Source organism: Macaca thibetana, chromosome 1 (assembly GCF_024542745.1).
Source record: "Macaca thibetana thibetana isolate TM-01 chromosome 1, ASM2454274v1, whole genome shotgun sequence".
Taxonomy (NCBI): domain Eukaryota; kingdom Metazoa; phylum Chordata; class Mammalia; order Primates; family Cercopithecidae; genus Macaca; species Macaca thibetana.
In genome coordinates, this window is record NC_065578.1 from 76,716,805 (window position 1) to 76,737,011 (window position 20,207).

Genomic DNA, 20,207 nt, shown 5'->3' on the forward strand with positions numbered 1-20,207 from the left:
GGCTGTGTTTTCTTATGAAGCTGGGGTGCAGCTCATCACATTGCCCTCCTTCTTTGCCTCACTCCCCTTTTCCACTTCACGCTTAATGCCCACATGCCATTAAAATGTTAACTTGGAGGTTTTGCCTTAGTTTCCATTTTCTAGGGAACCCTGGCTAAAACATAAATCTTTAATTTATAAAATAACAGTGCTGCTGCCCATCCCTCAGAAGTTCAAGGAAAGATAGAAATGAAACCGCTCTTAGTAGATTTTTTTTTTTTTTTTTTTGAGATGGCATCTCGCTCTGTCGAGTGCAGTGGGGCAATCTCGGCTCACTGCAAACTCCGCCTCCCAGGTTCACGCCATTCTCCTGCCTCAGCCTCCCAAGTAGCTGGGACTATAGGCGCCTGCCACCACGCCCGGCTAATTTTTTGTGTTTTTAGTAGAGACGAGGTTTCACCATGTTAGCCAGGATGGTCTCGATTTCCTGACCTTGTGATCTGCCCATCTCGGCCTCCCAAAGGGCTGGGATTACAGGCATGAGCCACCGTGCCTGGCCGCCTCTTAGTAGATATTGCCCCAGACTGATGGTAACTAACAGGTATCTGAAAAGACAAACAGCCAGCACATGTGGATGTGAAAAGCAGTGCATTGAGACGGCACTCACTGTACCTTTGTGGCCACCTTGTATCTTCCCTAACAGTCCCTGCTTTTCTCCCCCTTGCTTTCAGACAGGAGGGCAGTGTTAACACATACTGGAGCAGACTGGCTGTATTTGTCTGACTGTAATGATCGTATGCCATGTGGTAGGAGGAAGGTGTCAGTCATCCCAAGTTCAAGTCCTAACTCTTCTGCTTATTAGCTGTATGACTTGAGAAGGTCATAAAATCTCTGGGTAAATATTTCCTTACCTATAAAGTAGAAATAAGGAGGGTCAGAGAGTGGCAGGGGAAAGAGGAGCAATAAAGAAACCTTTGAAGGAGCAGCCATTGACTTAGAAGGAAATCCAGGAAAGGATTTCTGTCCAGGAAGTGTGAAAAGAAAGTTTTTCAAGGTGGAGAGAGCTCCTGATATTTCAGAAGCCCCTGATAATTCAAGACTTTCCTGGGGTAAAACCATCTGGTGCTGATAATTTTTTTATTTCTAAAAATCAAACAGGCCGGGCATGGTGGCTTACACCTGTAACCCCACACTTTGGGAGGCCAAGGCAAGTGGATCACTTAAGGCCGGAGTTCAAGACCAGCCTGACCAGCATGGTGAAACCCCATCTCCACGAAAATTACAAAAATTAGCCAGGTGTGGTGGCACGTGCCTGTAGTCCCAGCCACTCGGGAGGCTGATGCAGGAGAATTGCTTGAACCTGGGAGGCAGAGGTTGCAGTCAGCTGAGATGGCACCACTGCACTCCAGCCTGGGCAGCAGAGTGAATGAGATTCCATCTCAAAAAATAAATAAAAATAAAACAGAGCCTGTAAGAGAGAAGACCCAAAGCAAGACAATCACGAGCCTAAATCAGCAAGGGCTGGAAGATGGTGATAACTTCACATAATTAAAAAGTTGGGCTTCATTTTATTCCACAGACCTTGTTATATAGAAACAACCGGCTATGCCTTGGGATCAAAATCCAGAGCAATCAAATAGAAATTACAGTGAATATGAACGAAAGGGAAAGCAGAAATAGAGAGGAGGAGGAGAAGCAGGTGAAAAGAGAGGAGAAAAAGGAGAGGACATGGAATAGGAGCTGGAAGTTGAACAGGAAAAAGAAAGGAAAAGGGAAAATGAGGAACAATAGCTCAAGAAAAGACTAGTCAGCAAATCCCTCATGGACACTCTCCAGGCAAAGTTTAAATTAAACAAGTACCCCACAATACAAGAGAGCCTAGCACTCTCATTTGAATTTGGCATTACATATAAACAGATAAGTCAAAGGTTTTGTAAAAAGAGGAAGAAATACAATAAAGAAATGTCCAAGGAAAAGCATAAGGAAAGACGTAAGAGATGGGGGTCTCGCTCTGTTGCCCAGACTGGTCTCGAACTCCTGCCCTCAAGCGATCTTTCTACCTTGGCCTCCCAGAGTGCTGGGATTGCAGGCGTGAGCCACTGTGCCTGGCTGAGATGTTTTATATAACACCATTCTCACTGATCATATGGAGTTCTGAAAGGATAAACAGGAAAATATTAACCACTGTTAATTCCGTGGAGTAGAACTAGATGAGGGAAGTGCAAAGAGTTCCCAAACATTCTATTTTTACCCTACTGTGGATTTAAAGCTTTTATAATGGACATTAATTGATTTTATTTAAGAAAAAAAATAAAGAAATTAGCAACCTCTGGAAAAAAAAAATACAGTAGAAATAACACTGTCTGCCTCACCTTTCCCAGGGGTTGATGTGACATAGTGAAAGCACTTTGAAGCATTATACAGACGTGCTTTAACAGTACAAAGGGAGGTAGGGAAATAACTTTCTAACTTAGCTTTTCCCTCACTAGCTTTTCCCAAATAATGAAATAGTTCAGTAGGAAAACATAAAGGAATAAATTACTTAAATATTCTGAAATATCTTCAAGATAATAATAAATAAGAATAAAAGCTAAAGGGTTGAGGCTTCCACCTCTCACCAAGTTGGAATAAAAAAGACTAGATTTTTCTTTTCCACATGAAACAGTCAAAAAAATAAACAGAAGAAAACCTATTTAAGAAAACAGTTTTCAAGACACTGGACATCAAGCAATGAAGTGGTCCCTGGTAGAAGGGAAATAAATGCAGTGAGCCCTGTGATTGCTTCAGAGCCTGGAGATGTTTCCAGGCCACAGTGCAGGAAAAAGGAAACCCTTTGGAGGCTGGTGGACTCCAGGAGTTGAGGAGATGGAGCTGAGAGTCCAAGAAATCAAGGTGGCTACAGTTGCAAGAAAAAAGTATCAGAGATGAGAGAGATGCACAGATAACTCTGGAAATATGCAGAGGGCCTAATCAGATATTCGGTGGCCACTTTGTGTCTGTCCTAATGATTGCCTGGTTTTCTCCCCTTGCTTTTAGACAGAAGGGCTGTGTTAACACTTACTGGAGGAGAACGCCTGCCTTTGTCTTACTATATTGATCCTATGCCACCTGGTAGGATACAAAAGTGTCAGTCATCCCAAATTCAAATCCAAGCTCTTTTGCATGCACATGAGGAAATTGCCTGATGCTGAGGAAAAAAAAAAACAAAAACAAAAAAAAAAACATCCAAAAGGATTAGAGGAAACAGTACCTGGTGCTCACACCAGGCTTGGAGTAGTGCCAGTGTCCTTCAGACAGACTGGGAAACTTTATAATTCACAAAACACTGGGGAGAGGCTTTGCTCAACAGTGGGGAATAATTAGCCCTAAACTAAACACTGCTCTGATCCAACCTAACAAATCTTAAAAGCAATACCTGAAAGATGAAACTGTTTCCAAGTAACTAAACTACATTCCAGAACAAAGCTCAAGAATATTTATAGAAATACAAAAATATCCAGCATCCAACAAGGTCAAATTGTAAATGTCTGGCATCCAGAAAAAATTAGCAGGCATGCAAAGAAACAGGAAAATATACCCCATAATGAGGTAAAAAAAAAAAAAAAAACCGAAACTGACTCAGAACTGACACAAATGTTAGAATTAACAGAGAAAGACATTAAAAGTAACTGTAAGTATATTTCAGATGTTCAAAAGCTTAAATGGAGACATGGAAAATTTTTTTTAAAGGCTCAAATCAAATATTTGGAGTTGAAAACTACAATGTGTGAGATGAAGGATATCCAGGTTGGGCTTAACAATATATCCACACAATGGAATACTAATGAATAATGAAAAGGAATTAACTAAGGATATAACAACATTGATGAATCTCAGAATAATAGTGCTGAGTGAAAGAACGCAGACAAAAAAAATTACATACTGTATTATTCATTTTATGTAAAATCTAGAATTTGCAAAATAATCTGTAGTTACAGAAAGCACATAAATGGTTACCTGGGGAGAAGAGAAGGAAAAGGGATTCCAAAGGGACAAGAGGAGTCTTTGGGGGGTGATAGTATGTTAACAATTTTTATTTTTATGATGGTTTCACGGGTGTATACACATGTCAAAACTTATAATTTGTCTTTTAAAATATAATTTCAACTTTTATTTTGATTTGGGGGTACCTGTGCAGATTTGTTACCTGGGTATGTTGCATGCTGCTGAAGTTTAGAGTACGATTGATGCCATCACCCAGGTAGTGAACACAGTACCCAATAGGTAGTTTTTCAAAGCTCATCCCCCTCCTTCCCTCCCCTCTCTAGCAGCCCCCAGTGTCTGTTGTTCTCATCTTTATCTCCCTGTGTAAACAGTGTTTAGCTTCCACTTATAAGTGAGAACATGTGGTATTTGGTTTTCTGCTTCTGTGCTAATTCACTTAGCATAATGGCTTCTAGATGTTTCCATGTTGCTGCAAAGGACATGATTTCTTTCTTTTTTTATGGCTGCGTCTTATTCTCTGATGTATATGTACCATACTTTCTTTATCCAGTACACCATTGTTGGGGACCCAGGCTGATTCCACGTCTTTGCTATTGTGAATAGTGCTGTAATGAACATATGAGTGCATTTGTCTTTTTAGTAGAATGATTTATTTTCTTTGGATATATACCCAGTAATGGAATTCCTGGGTCAAATGGTCAAAGAACCTGTTTTAAGTTCTTTGAGAAATCCCCAAACTGCATTCCACAGTGGCTGAACTAATTTGTATTCCTACTGATAGTAAAAACATTTCCTTTTCTCTGCAGCCTCTGCAGCATCTTTTTTTTGTATCTTTTAATAATAGCCTTCTGACTGGTGTGAGACGGTATCTCGTTGTGGTTTTGATTTGCATTTATCTGATGATTAATGATGTGGAGCATTTTTTCAAGTCTTTTTTTGAGAAGTGTTTATGTCTTTTGCCCACTTTTTAATAGGGTTATTTGTTTTTTGCTTGTTGAATTGTTTAAGTTTCTTATAAATTCTGGATATTAGACCTTTGGGCCGGGCGCGGTGGCTCACGCCTGCAATTCCAGCACTTTGGGAGGCCGAGGCGGGCTTTGTTGGATGTGTAGTTTGTGAATATTTTCTCTCATTCTGTAGGTTGTCTGTTTACTCTGTTGGTAGTTTCTTTTGCTCTGCGAAAGCTCTTCAGTTTAATTAGGTCCCACTTGTCAATTTTTAAAACTTATAATCTGCATACTTTAAATATGTGCAGTTCATTGTATATCACTCAGAACTCAGTAAAGCTATTTTATTTTTGTTTGTCATGTTATTTATTTTTTTCTTTTTTCTTTTTATTTTTGGTATGGGGACACATGTAAAGGTTTGTTACATAGGTAAACAGATGTCATGGAGGTTTGTTATATATATTATTTCATCACCCGGGTATTAAGCCCAGTATCTAATAGTTATCTTTTCTGTTTCTCTGCCTCCTCCCACTCTCCCCACTCAAGTAAACCCCAGTGTCTATTGATTCCTTCTTTGTGTTCATAAGTTCTTATCATTTAGCTCCCATTTACAAGTGAGGACATGTGGTATTTGGTTTTCTGTTCCTGCATTAGTTTTCTAAGGACAGTGACCTCCAGTTCCATCCGTGTTCCCATAAAAGACATGACTTCATTCTTTTTTATGGCTGCATAGTATTCCATGGTGTATATGTACTGCATTTCCTTTTTCCAGTCTGTCATTGATGGGCATTTAGGTTGATTCTATGCCTTTGCTATTGTGAATAGCGCTGCAATGAAGATTCGCGTGCGTGTGTCTTTGTGGGAGAATGATTTATACTCCTCCAGGTATACACCAAGTAATGGGATTGCTGGGTCAAATAGTAGTTTTGCTTTTATTCTTCAAGGAATTGCTGTACTGCCTTCCACAATGGTTGAACTAATTTACACTCCCACCAACACAACCTCACTACTATCTGTTATTTTTTCACTTTTTAGTAATAGTCATTCTGACTGGTATGAGATGGTATCTCATTGTGGCTTTGATTTGCATTTCTCTAATGATCAGTGATATTGAGCTTTTTTTTCATATGCTTGCTGACTGCATGTATGTCTTCTTTTGAGATGTGTCTGTTCATGTCCTTTGCCCAATTTTTAATAGGGGTATTTGTTTTACTCTTGTAAATTTGTTTAGGTTCTTTTTAAGATGCTGGATAGTAGACCTTTGTCAGATGCATAGTTTGCAAATATTTTCTGTAGGTTGTCTGTTTACTCTGTTGGTAGTTTCTTTAGCAGTGCAGAAGCTCTCAAGTTTAATTAGATCCCACTTGTCAATTTTTGCTGTTGTTCCTATTGCTTTTTGTATCTTTGTCATGAAATCTTTGCCCATTCCTATGTCCAGGATAGTATTGCCTAGGTTGTCTTCCAGGAATTTTATGGTTTTGGGTTTTACATCTAAGTCTTTAATCTATCTCGAGTTCATTTTTGTATATGGTGTAAGGAAGGAGTTCAGCTTCAATCTTCTGCATATGGCTAGTCAGTTATTCCAGCACTGTTTATTGAATAGGGAGTCTTTTCTGCATTGCTTGTTTTTGTCATAGTAAAGCTATTTTTAAAAACTAAAGAGACAAAAATGTGTTAACAAACCACTGAAAAACTCAGAAAATAGCGAATTCATAAATATAACTATGTCATTTTAAGATATTTAAAATTTTGTAAATTTTAGAGAATGGTAAAATAAATATTTAAATCTATAATTTTTGTTACATCTAAATCCGTAGAATCCATAGACTACATCTATAATACTGTATCTAGTATAGTATCTGAAATTTGGTTTGGAGGTGTTGTTGTTGTTGTTGTTGTTGTTGTTGTTGTTTTTGGAGACAAGAGTCTCAGTCCGTCCCCCAGGCTGGAGTATAGCAGTGCCATCTTGGCTCACTACAACCTCTGCCTCCCGGGTTTAAGTGATTCTCGTGCCTCACCCTCCCTAGTAGCTAGGACTACAGGCATGTGCTGCCATTCCTGGCTAATTTTTTTGTATTTTTAGTAGAGATAGGGTTTTGCCATGTTGGCCAGGCTGGTCTCGAAATCCTGGCCTTAAGCAATCTGCCCATCTCGGCCTCCCAAAGTGCTAGGATTACAGGGGTGAGCCACTGCGCCCAGCCTCTTTGTTGTTTTTTCTTTGTTGTTTCATTTTGTTTTATTTTTAAACAATAAGGTTAGAACATCTTTCCTCTTACTATTTAGAACTATATATTTTCATGTTTTTCAAATTAGAAAAATGAAGTCAGAAAGCCACAAGGTAAATTTCAGTTATTTTTTCCAAATGTACCCCATAAATTAAGAAAACATTACACATTTTTTTAACCATAAGTGACTGTACATTTACTCCCTAATACTCTTCTCTGTTCGATAGGAGGTCTGGGCTTAAAACCCTCTAAATGTCTGATTAAAGACTCAAATGCTTTAATTCCTGTTGTTCTGCTTCATTAGAGATACAGTTGTGTGATGGATGCTCATTATATTTTTGAATTAACTAATTTGTGCATTCTCACATTCCAAACTTGTCTGTCCTGATTTCCCCTAGTTTGATGCCGACCGTGATGAGGATGAGGTGTTCTATGACATCAGCATGGCAGTTGACAACAAGTTGTTTCCAAACAAGGAGGCTGCAGCAGGTAAGTCACTGTGTCCTTTAGACAATAGTATGCCGTGATCACCTGCCAAATGTCTGCAGCTTTGTATTAATGGATGAAGCTCAACAAACTGCTGCAAGGTTTGAAGGATGACAAAGTCTCATACTTTCTGGTGTAAAAATAAAAGGACAAAACAAAGTGGAGACGAAGGGCTATAAATCTGTTCCTTATAGTTGCTGCTTTTCTTCCAGTCATTGCACACATAAATTACCAGGTAGTCACAATGTAACATAGGGCTTATGTTACTATAATAGAAAAATATCTAACCTCACCCATACTTTGTACAACAATTAAAATTTACAGTATCTCCAGGACCCCCTAACTCATATGATAGGTTTCTCCCTCATTGCCTGAATAAAGCATCCCCTCCGATCTGGTAGCCACTCCCATTCCAACCCACAGCTCCTGTGTGACCCTACCTCTTCTCTTCCTACGTGCTCTTGCCTGGAACTTTGACCTTGGATACTGATGTAGGGTAATCATACTTCCTAATGTAGGCAATACTCATGGTTCTGTCCTGACCCTCCTCTCATTCTTTCCATACTCTGACGCTGAGTCAACTCATTGTCACATGTGGCTTCAAAATCAATTCCATGTGGATGACTCTCCAATCTTAGTCTCAGTCCTGACCTTCTTTCTTCTGAGTAACGACCTCAAAGGGTAAAGACCAAAAGCTTGGGGCCGTAAAGAGAAAAGGCTAAACACTTAACATTTTAAATCACCTAACGGTAGCTTCAAAGAGAGACAGAATTACAAGAGTAAGATGGTAATCTTTCTGGGCAGACCCACAGAACACAGGTAACTGATGTAAACTCATCTGCCTAACTTTCTGATGAGATTTATAAAAAGTTGGCCTATTGCAGGAAAGATGAAATATTGAGAATCATGTAAGATTATGAAAACATGACTACAGCTGTTCTGAAAAATACTATGACTCCTGTGCTTTTCAAGTTAATATTTTATTTAGAAGATGCTTTAGAAACCTGTAATCCCAGCACTTTGGGAGGCTGAGGCAGGCGGATCATGAGGTCAGGAGATAGAGACCACGGTGAAATGCCATCTCTACTAACAACACACACAAAAAAAAATTAGCCGCGCGCGGTGGCAGACGCCTGTAGTCCCAGCTACTCGGGAGGCTGAGGCAGGAGAATGGCGTGAACCTGGGAGGCAGAGCTTGCAGTGAGCCTAGGTCGCGCCACTGCACTCCAGTCTGGGCAACAGTGCGAGACTCCGTCTGAAAAAAAAAAAAGAAAGAAATGACTACCTCTAACGCCAAATATCTAACTGCTAGATATCCTCAGTTTGCTAATGCAGTGGGATGGATGGGCTGATTTAAGCCGCCCCTTCTTTGGGACGCCCAGCACTGTGTGATGTTTCTCCACTAGAGAGCCTTGTGCCCTGCGGTGATGCAACTGTGCTGGTTTTTGTACCAATAGGAAACTGCCTGAGGACAGGTGCTGCATCCTCGTTCTCTTTAGGTCCCCTTGGTCAAGTGCATAGTGCCTGAGCCTTAGCGGCAGTTTCCAGGTGTCTACTTTCTCCTCTGTGTACCTCAGAGCTCATAAACAGAAGACTCTGTGCTTACAGCCTCAACTCCCGCTAACTCTTCCGCCCCTGAGACCTCCTGAAAGCTGGTTTCTGCTTCAGCCTTAGAATAAAACTGTTTCCTCTAAAACAGCCCTTGGTGAATAAAGTGCGGTAAACTAGAAGTAAAGGGTGCCTCCCCTACAGGAGGCAGATACTGTGTAGCTCCAGGGTACTGTCACTGTTAAGGAACAATGGTGAAATCTCCTGTTGATGACTCACTCAATAAGTAAGCCATATCCATGGCCTCTGCTCTGTGAATTGTCAGCCTCCAGGTTTGGTCCCTCCACTGTTTTTTTCTCTCTCAAGTCTCTTTCTGCAGAATCTCAGCTGCTCCACAGCTCCCATATCGCCTCCTATGAATGGCATCCAATTCTCTTTCTCTCACCTCGACCTTTCTCCGGGGAGCCAGGCAGAAGCGTTCTTGCCCTCACACTCCACACTGATCATCATTCCGCGGGGGCACCTTGGGAATCCAAACCTTTGTCTCTATTCCCACCGCAGTCACCAAACGCTTTGTCATTCCTCATCCCTGGCCTCTCCTGTCTGTCATGAATCTCCTGCTGCCATGGGGATCTTCACAGAATGCAGCTCTAATCATTCTGCCTTTCTGAAACAAACAAACAAACAAACAAACAAACAAAAAAACCTTCAATGACACCTGCAGGCTGGCCACCGGTACCCTTAGCACGGAAGAAAGCCCCAAAATCCTTTTCTTTCCTGCAGTGGTCCTGTTACTGCAACAACATCACCTCCCCCATGTCACCGGCACCAGCTTCCCCCAGTTCCCTGAATATCTCAAGTTCCTTCCTGCCTTAGGCAATTTCCACCTGCTCTTCTCTCTGCTTAGAAAACGCCTCTCCTCATTTGCATCCCTTCACTCTCCCAACCCCATAGAGCCCCATCCTGCACCTGGCCAGATTCTATTTTGTGCCTCAGGGTAAACGTGGTGTTTTTCTCAAGGAGACTTCCTCAGACCCCACCCCAGACTAGATTAGGCCCTTGAATAGCACCCTGTGACCCACAGGTGTACCAGGACTTTTCTTAGAGACTACCATTGCTCTGATGGTCGGCTTCTTCAAGGCCTGTCTGCAGTGTCTCCCCCTCGATGGAGCCCTCCACTAACACTTACTAGCAAAGCCATCTGGCTGCATCACTCAACTGCTCTGGGCCTCCATCTCCTTATCTATAAAGAGGGGATAATAATAGCAGCTACCCCAGAGGATTGTCCTGAAGAATAAATGGTTTCTGTGTGCAAAGTATGTGGCTTTCACATTGAAAAGGCTATTTGTGAGTTCCTGTCTTTGCGGTGGATTTGAGGGCCCATGGGAAGAAACCACATCTTACACAATACAACTTTTCCCCCTTTTCCTGGGTCTACTTCTGCTGTCTTCTCCCTCTCTGCCTTCCTCCCTGCCCCAACCCTGTCCTGGAGTAACTGAAAACCTCCCTGCTTCCCCTTCTTACCCAGGACAGCCCACCAACACCCAGATCCCTCAAAGAGTTCTCGTCCCAAATACCATCAGGATATTTTTCCAAGTAAATACAGTGCTCTTCCCACACATTGTAATGAACCCTTTCCATGCCTGTGGAATTCGAGCTGGACTGTCAGTGCTTAATGCAGGTCAGGCACTTACAGGAGACATTTAATGTTTGTAGCGTGGATCAATGAGAGCAAGAACTGTAAAGGTAAAGTGGACGTGTCCTTTCATTTTTACTCATTTGGTACATATGCATTGAACGCATGTACCTTCTAAGTTTTGTTCTTAGATTCAGAGATGAAACACAACCCTTACAGTTTAATTTTCGTTAAAATTAAACTATAACGAAACTGTTAACGAAAATTAAACTGTAAGCTACCCTGCGAGAGACAGGACAAGGGAGAAACTGCTTTCTGCAGAGGGTGCAGTTTAAGGGTTGGAGGAGTTTTATTCACAGACACCCTTCACTGCTTAAGAAGCTCTGCAATTGTAAGAGTGTCTTTATGGGGTACTCAAAGTGGGAGGAGGATTTTCCTACAACTTGCAGTTAAAGATCCACTAGGAGGCTGGCCGGGCGCGGTGGCTCAAGCCTGTAATCCCAGCATTTTGGGAGGCCGAGACGGGCAGATCACAAGGTCAGGAGATTGAGACCATCCTGGCTAACCCGGTGAAACCCCGTCTCTACTAAAAAAATACAAAAAACTAGCCGGGCGAGGTGGCGGCGCCTGTAGTCCCAGGTACTCGGGAGGCTGAGGCAGGAGAATGGCATAAACCCGGGAGGCGGAGCTTGCAGTGAGCTGAGATCCAGCCACTGCACTCCAGCCTGGGCGACAGAGCGAGACTTCGTCTCCAAAAAAAAAAAAAAAAAAAAATCCACTAGGAGGAAAAACATATGAAATGTTGTCCCAGAAAGTCATATGGTTAGCCTCTGATACCTCTAAAGCCAATTTGTATCATCTTCCCACTGAAATTTAAGGAGACAACTTGAAAATAATATTTCCAAAGGCCATTCTAAAACTGGTAGCCCTGGGTGCTTCCTCTGGAGTTCTGTATTTCAGCTCATACCTTTCTCTGTCATCTATAGAAAGAATATTTTTAAATATGAAAAGAAATTGAAAAATTCAAACTAGGGGGAAATGAAAGCTACATGATCACTTTTTCATAACATCCTAATTTTGCTGTCTTTTTTGAGTAACGAGATCATTGCAGTTGTTTTATGTGTTAAATTATTCAATGAAAGAAGGCAGTAATGTGTACATTTGTCTGTATTTTCCCTCTATTTTGTGTGTCAAACCTTAGACTGTTACTAAAGGTCCTATTTCCAGCAAACCCAGAAACCAAGGCTAAAAGAAAATGAAAGCCATTCAATCATTATCCAAACTGATAATGATATCCTTTGTCTGTTGCCTCCTATGATATATTAATACTGTTGCTAGGAGTAACAATGTTTCAAGAAATTTCATCCCTGATGATACAATATAATTCCTGTGAAAAGCATTTTATTGCGACAGAGCGAGACTCCGTCGAAAAAAGAAAAAAAAAAATTTATTAGGAAATCCAATCTCTTCTTACTTATAAGCATGAAGCTTTCTTTTAAACAAAGGTCTTTTCATTCTACCATTGCTGAAGGTAGTTTTCTAATTATCTTGCTGTGTTTTCAAGTATTCACGTGTAATATCTGTTAACTGAGTTGTTTAAGAGCCCTTCACGTTGTCCTTTTTGAAAACAATGGAAAGAATGGTTTCTAATTAAATAAAATAAGTAGGACGCAGGTACTAAAAGCAGCTCTATGTTTAATAAGATTTCACGTTCAAATCACAGTACTCACTCCGCATGAATCACTGTAAATACAGGTGAAGCAAAGGTATCATTTGAATCCAATAGCTATCACCACTTCCACTAGTCAGTGGCAGATAATAATCATAGTGTGCAAGTAATGAAAGCCAGCTAAAATTTGTGTTATCTTTAATGATGCTGTCAATAGCATTGATTGCTACCAGCTTGAATGAGACTCCTTAATTCCACTTCTGATTCTTCCATTTCCACAGCCACCCTGTGACCTGCATCATCATCAACTATTCACTGTTCCTCATCTTCTCAGCACATAGACTTGGCAGTATGCTCCTCCAGGTCCTTTCCTGTAGAGCACTGTAGCAAAAGGGGGATCTGTATAAACCCATAAACCCATTTTGATTGCCCCTGCTTAGAATTTGGAGTCAGCATGGTGTGTTAGAAAGACAGTAGGAGCTACTGGCTCTGCCTTTGGTCTCAGGCTCTTTCTACATGACGTAGGCCAAGTTTTCTAACTTCTCTGCATCTCATTTTCCTCTTTTCTAAAATGAGAAGTGGGATTCTGTGAAATATACATTGAAAGTAATGGCAAAAAACACAATTTCTTTTGCACCGATCTGATAGTTCTAAAATGTCTATTATCTTATATTATATATATAATATATATATAAAAATATAATGTATAAAAATATATATATATATATATTTTTTTTTTTCTGATGCTTACTGCCTCACAACATAAGTGCAAACTGACCTTCAAACTGGGCTTTAAGACAGCCAAGTATTTTGGCCCCAAGATACATCTTGCAAAATTCTTTATTTGAAAAAAAGTACCAAAAGTTCAAAGGTAGAAAAATTATATATAATCCCACTAATTTCAAAATATGTATGTAAATTAAAGCTTCCCACCTCTCCCTTGTGATCTCTGTTAACAGCATGGTGGATATTCTTGCCAACTCCATTCTAGCAACCACCTTATGAACAGTGGTCTGGCAAGGGCTGTGCTGACAGTGTGACTAGCATCACCTAGCGTTGTTCTGAACACACTTATGCAACTCTTAGTGGCAACTCTATGATTACTTTTCCAAAGTGGTTTGATGGTTTAATATGTCCATTTTGAAAAACTTTGTCATCCTTTAAAAAAATGTAAAGACATAAACACAGTAAACACTGGCATTGTAATGGCTATTACTTTGTCAAGTTGGTAGACAGCAGGGACAATGATAAGAGAAGAGAAGGGAGAAAAAAGAGAAGAGATGAGAAAAGACTGTGTAAGGACATATCCCGACTCATTTTGAAAGAAAATATGAAAGCAACATCGGGGACAGGTCTATATCTGAGAAGTGTATGAGATGCTTAACATTTTTAAAAAATTTATATTCATTATGCATTACTCATTGCATATTCTGACTAAGAATTATTTGCCAAGGCCAAGTTTACAGTGAAACAATGTTTTTTCACAGGATATATAATATTTTATGGGCAGCACTGAATTCAGTCTTTCTGGGTAGTTAGATGATATATATTTCCCAGCAGGAAAGAGTTATTAAATAAGAATGATGAATCAGTTGTGCTTCAGAAGTCCCACTGTAAAAATTACCAGTTTAAGTCTGAGCCTTGGGGATTAATGGGTGAGTGATTTAATGAAACCTGTAGTACCTAAGGGAAATAATCTCTCTATTCATACATTAAGTTAACCTGATTTTTCTTACCTTCAGCAACTAAGATGACCTGAAGGCTTGAGGAAAAACTCAAGTTTTCATGGAGTAAGCAAACTTAGCCCTTCCTATTTCTGGAAGCCCCTTACTCTCCTCCCACTCTGTACTTTGCTCATGGTGTTCCTTCTACTTCCATTGTTATTGCAAATCCTGAAACTGCTCCCCCTCCTGGACAACCTGCATTTACCGTCAAAATTCAGGATCATAGATTAGTACCTGATGAAGAATCTTAATTAACTCCACCGTCATCTCTACTACTAGTCAGAATTAGTAGCTCTCTCTCGGGTTGCTGAACCTTTAGTAATAACCTCTTGTTGATAAATTATTCTTCCTCACAGTATTTTCTTCTTCTTAAGGATGCAGAGAGTGTCCAGAGTCTCTGCATTTTCAATCTCCAGCAAAACATTGTACCTGGCAGATGAGAAGAGTCCAGAAATATTTGTGAATTTAATGTAACACAGGAAAATATGGAAACCTAGTGAGAGACGGTTTGCTTTAGAAACATACATGACAACCTCCATCCACTTATCTTTTCTTTCCTAATCTTAGGTTCAAGTGACCTTGATCCTTCGATGATATTGGACACAGGAGAGATCATTGATACAGGATCTGATTATGAAGATCAGGTAATTAAAATCTAAAAATAGTTCTTTATTTAAATGTTTTTAAGTTGAACCTTTGTAAATGTTTTATGAAAATTTGAATTATAAAAACACATTTTGTGAAATATATACAGATAACTGATAACATATTACGTGATAAATTACAGTAGTCTACAGCTTTCATTCACTAAGTTTGGCTTTTTGATACTCCCTTATCCAAAGATCCAAAACACAGTGAATTAAAGAAAGGTTTTATCATCGAAAGTTAACGAGATAGAAATGAGGTACTCTTGCCCAAGAATTTGCCTGTGTCTCTAAGCCTTCCCACTAATAAACTAATAATATTTACTGAGCATCAGCTACAGGTTCAGGGCTCTGCTATTTTATTGCTAACTGTATTAGTCCATTTTCAAGCTGCTGATAAAGACATACCAGAGACTGGTCAGTTTACAAAAGAAAGAGGTTTAATGGAGAACTCACAGTTCCACATGACTGGGGAGACCTCACAATCATGGCGGAAGGCAAGGAGGAGCAAGTCACGTCTTACATGGATGGCAGCAGGCAAATGGAGAACTTGTGCAGGGAAACTCCTGATTTTGAAACCATCGGATCTTGTGAGACCCATTCAGTATCAGAACAGTATGGAAAAGACCCGCCCCCATGATTCAGTCATCTCCCGCTGGCTCCCTCCCACAACTTGTGGGAATTATGAGAGCTACAAGATGAGATTTGGGTGGGGACACAGAGCCAAACCATATCACTAACCTGTGGAAGGGAATGATGACCAAGGAAAGCACAGCCAATAAGTTAAATACATTTTCTCTTTGAATAAAACTGAAGACATTTTTCTGGGTCATTTTCCTCTCAGCAGAAGAACTCTCTCTGCTGTAATGAACCAAAATAGTTGGCAAATGAGCCAACCCCCTAATTAGGCTTTATTTTTAAAAAAGAAAAATGTACAAAACTTTCTTCTGCCTCTCATCAGTGCTACTCAGCAATGGCTAAAAGCCAAGTGAACATGTTCTTGGGGGAGGTTTTGTTCCCATCTTTAACTAATATTCATCACAAGTAAAGCAAACAGATCTGGCCAATGTCCCCATGTAATGGCTGGCTGTATATTTCATATACATATTCAGAAGCTATTTTCTTGAGTATAAAGTTCTTTCCTTATAGCACAAAGAAAGGAGATGATGTTGGCACGTGCTAGAATAGCTACACATGTTTATAGTAATTTTTAACATCTATTAAGCACTTACTACATGCAAAATGTTGTGCTGAGTTTCTTATATTAACTCACGAATTCTTCACAACATCTCTAGAAAGTAGGAATTATTATCTCTATATCACAGACAAAAAAATAGGGACTAGAAGAGTAATTTACCCAAGGTTATATAAATAGTTTCACAGTAGGGATGTGAATTTAGGGCACATTCTCTAGCATACACAAGACTGGGCAATTTACAAAAGAAAGAGGTTGTACTGCCTCTGCCACAATGTACTGCTTTCCATCCTAGCCTCCAAAGACAGGCCATTCAATGATATGTATTGGGAGCCTTTTCAGTTGCAGACCCATAAGACCCCAGCAGAGGCTAATGCAAAACAACTACTTACAATCTAAAATTACAGACTGCACAAAGAAATGATCCACAACAAGGAAGTCAGCTAGTTAAAGAAATGGAAGACTCCACATCCCCAAGAACTAGAAAGAACAGAAAAATCTAAAAGAAATCATAGTATAAGGATATCCAAAATATTGAAAGGGAAGATTAGAAGCCATGAAACAAATACATGAACAAATGGAAAAGAAGAAAGAAAAAGGGAAGAAACAGGCATTATAGGCACATACAAAAATATTGTCATTGAAATAGAAATTCAATTAACAGTTGAATAGTAGACTAGATGCAGCTAAAAAGGGACTTAATGATAGAGTAGAGGAAATTGCCATAGAATAAAACACAGAGCTAAATAGTTGTCAAATATGAGAAAGAACTTAGGAGACATCGAGGATAAAATGATTGGTTCAACATATTCTAAAAGGAATTCCAGAACGAGAGAATGGAGGGGATGGAGCCAAGGTTATATTTTAACAGATAACAGTTGAGAATTTTACAGAGATGAATAAGACAAGTCCCAGTCCCAAGATAGAAGGAACATATCCAGTCCTGAGCAGGATTTTTTAAAATCCTCATCTATTCTTTTTTCATTTAGTCATTCAACAAGTATTAATTGGACACCGACTGTGTAACAGTTTCTGTTTAGGCACTTAGAATATAATTACGTAAAACAAACAAGGGCTGTTGTGGCAAGGAGTTAACATCAGAGTGGGGAAGACAGAGAGTAAACAATAAACATAGTAAATTAGTCAGTTTTCTAGACTGTCAGAGGTGATAAACTCTATGAGAAAAGAAAGTAGAACAGGGTAAGGGGGTTAGGAATGCTGGGGGAGGAACAGATTACCGCATTAGTCAGGATGGTCTGTATTAAATGGTATGCCCTCATTAAAGAGGTGAGATTTGAGCAGTGACTTAAAATATAACATATATCATCAGAAGATGGAAGAGAAAACTAAAATATTAAAAGTGAAAATATAGTGTTACAGCTCTTTTAGAATTTGTCTAGCAGGTTTTCTAGTTTTTGCTGGAAAGCCCAGAAAAAAAAAAATTCTTTTAAAAAACTAAAAAGTGAAAATGCAATTCCTATAAAGGAATGACAATTTTGTTTGCAGCAGATTAAATGAAACAAAAGCTTGCATTTATTTAGCACCTATTCTAAACCAGGAATGTGTTTTATGGTTTACATGCATTATTGCTGATCCTTACAATAAGTCAGGAAGTAAGCTCTGTTAATCCCTAATTTACTGCCAAGGAAACTGAAGCTCACAAAAGTTAGCTGACTTCCCAAGACCATAAAGCTAGCAAGCTGTAGAGTCAGGAATCAAACTTTGATTTGCCTGGCACCAAAATCTATTCTCCACTTTCCCCACTCCAATAAAGCCGTTAACAAGATCGCTAGTAATCTTTTGCCAATTCCAGTTAACCCTTTTTAGTTATCTTTCTTGACCTTTGCTGCATTTGACACTGTATACTAGGGATCACCACACTTCTTCTGCAAAGGACCAGATAATGTAAATATTTTAGGCTTTGTAGGCCCATATGGTATTTGTTGCATCTACTCAAACTCTGCCATCGTTGAGCAAAAGCAGCCATAACAATATGTAAATGAATGTGGCTTTGTTGCAGTAAAACTTTATTTGTGGATACTGAAATTCAAATTCCATATAATTTTCATGTCATTTATTTTGACCATTTAAAAATGTAAAATTCATTCTTGCTGAAAGGTCGTATAAAAATAGGCAGCAGGGTGCCTTTGACTCCTGTCGTGAACCATTCCCCCATTCCTGACATTCTTTCCGTTAACTTTCAATATTTCTAGAGCTTTTAATACTGGTCTGTGTGCTTCATATTTATTACCTCATTTTATCCTCAGACAACTATATTATTATTATCCCAATTTTACTGATGAGGAATCTGAGGCACAGAGAAATTAAGAAGTTTACCCAAGGTCACACGGTTGACAAGAGGTAAAGCCAGGATTCAAAAGGTAGAGCTAGGATTCAAATCCAGCTGTGTGACTCCAGAGCCAAGAGCAGGAAAGATAGGGTAGTTTGTGCTGGTATAATTAATAAAACTCAAAATCTGAGAACTTTCCTTCCAGAGTTCCTTTTACATGTGACCTCCAAAGGGATAATGGATGGGAAGGAGAACTTGAGGAAGACTCACCTGCATTTAATTGCAAATTACCTCATCTCACATTCAGTAGCAACCCTAGTCACTGGCTCTACCTAGTTGCAAAGAGGCTGAGAAATGGAGCTTATTTATGTGCCCAGGAAGGGAGAAATGGGCTTGGTGAGCACCAAGCCAGTCTCAGCCACAAAGCTTCTGCTCCTAACCACAGGCCTCGGCACCTGCCTCCATGTGATCCCTCCCTCTTAGTTCTCGCTTCATTCATTCTTGGTTTCCTTGCTGAACTCCTCTCCATCAGTCCATTGTGGACACTCGCCAGCATACTGACCATGGCCCCTTCTCTCCTAACTGCACATGTTCTCCTATGAAAGGCTCAGTCACATGGTTTTGACTTCACTTAGAGCTTCCTGGTGAGCTCCTGTTGCATATGTCTGACTACTAAGTAACACCAGTTGGATTTCCCATGTGCGTCTTGAATTCAACATGTCCAAAACCATGCTCACCATCTTCCCCCACAAAATCTGTTCTCCCTTCTGTTCTTCCTATTTCTGTGAATGATACCACCATTCTCCAGCTGCCCAAGCCAGACACAAGGGCGTCTTCCTAGCCTCCTTCCTTTCTCTCTCTTCCTACATCAGTTTGATCAGAAGCTACTCAGTTCTCCTCTGCAGGAGTTGCTGCTCCCACTCCACTGCACGTGCTTTGGTTCACACTCTCAGCCTTCCTCCCTGGGACCATGGGGCCAGCCTCCTAACCAGTCTCCTTCCCTCAGTCTGCTCACCCATCAAATTATCTTCCTGAAAGCACATACAATCATGGCATTCCATGGCTTAAAACTTTTCTTGGCTCTTCATCGATTTCAGAATTAAACTGGAATCTCTTAGAAGATTCATAGAAACTTTCAAATCTGAATATGACCACTACATTTTTCTCCAAACTCATCCATTGCCAGTTATCAAAACACACTGACTGCTCCAGCCACACAAAGCCATTCTCAGTTCCCTCCAATGGATCATGTTTGCACAGTCCCTTTTCTCTATATGGAAGCTTCCCCAACCCTATTGCTTCTGTCTCATGTGACCTCTACTCATGCAACATCAGGACCAAGCTTCCCCTCTGGGAAACACTTCTCTTGTCACAGGATTGGTTCACCTTCTCAGGGGGCCCGTGATACTCTGTGGTGTAATGTTACCTTGCATTTCAGGTACTCTGTTCTGCTCTCTGTATCCTCAGTGCCTGCCATGGAGCCTGGCATATGGCATACGCTCAATAAATGCCCATTTGTTTAAAGCCAAGAACATGAATTCCAGTTCTTCTACTTAATATGTGATGTTTTTATCTTACGGAGCCCCTTTTGAGCCTCAATTTTCCCTTCGAGAAAATGGTGGTGACAATCCCACTTAGAAGTACTGTTGACTGGGCACAGTGGCTCACGCCTGTAATCCCAGCACTTTGGGAGGCCAAGGCAGGTGGATCATGAGGCCAGGAGATCGAGACCATCCTGACTAACATGGTGAAACCCTGTCTCCACTAAAAATACAAAACAAAAACAAAAAATTAGCCGGGCATGGTGGAGGGCGTCTGTAGTCCCAGCTACTCAGGAGGCTGAGGCAGGAGAATGGCATGAACCCGGGAGGCAGAGCTTG

The 20,207-nt window shown here is 40.2% G+C and overlaps 1 protein-coding gene and 1 non-coding gene across 3 annotated transcripts in view; both read left to right on the top strand.

Annotated features, from left to right (window-relative positions):
• The window catches only part of AK5 (adenylate kinase 5), a 292,878-nt gene that overhangs the window by 127,141 nt on the left and 145,530 nt on the right, over window positions 1–20,207 (top strand). For both annotated transcript variants that reach the window (XM_050805099.1, XM_050805103.1), the window contains exons 7-8: window positions 7,534–7,624; window positions 14,766–14,842. In XM_050805099.1, coding sequence (XP_050661056.1) covers window positions 7,534–7,624; window positions 14,766–14,842 — 168 coding nt within the window. The remainder of the gene's footprint in view (window positions 1–7,533; window positions 7,625–14,765; window positions 14,843–20,207) is intronic.
• Window positions 17,407–17,468, top strand: LOC126944949 (U7 small nuclear RNA). Its single transcript, XR_007722242.1, has one exon. It is a non-coding gene; the product is annotated as a U7 small nuclear RNA (small nuclear RNA).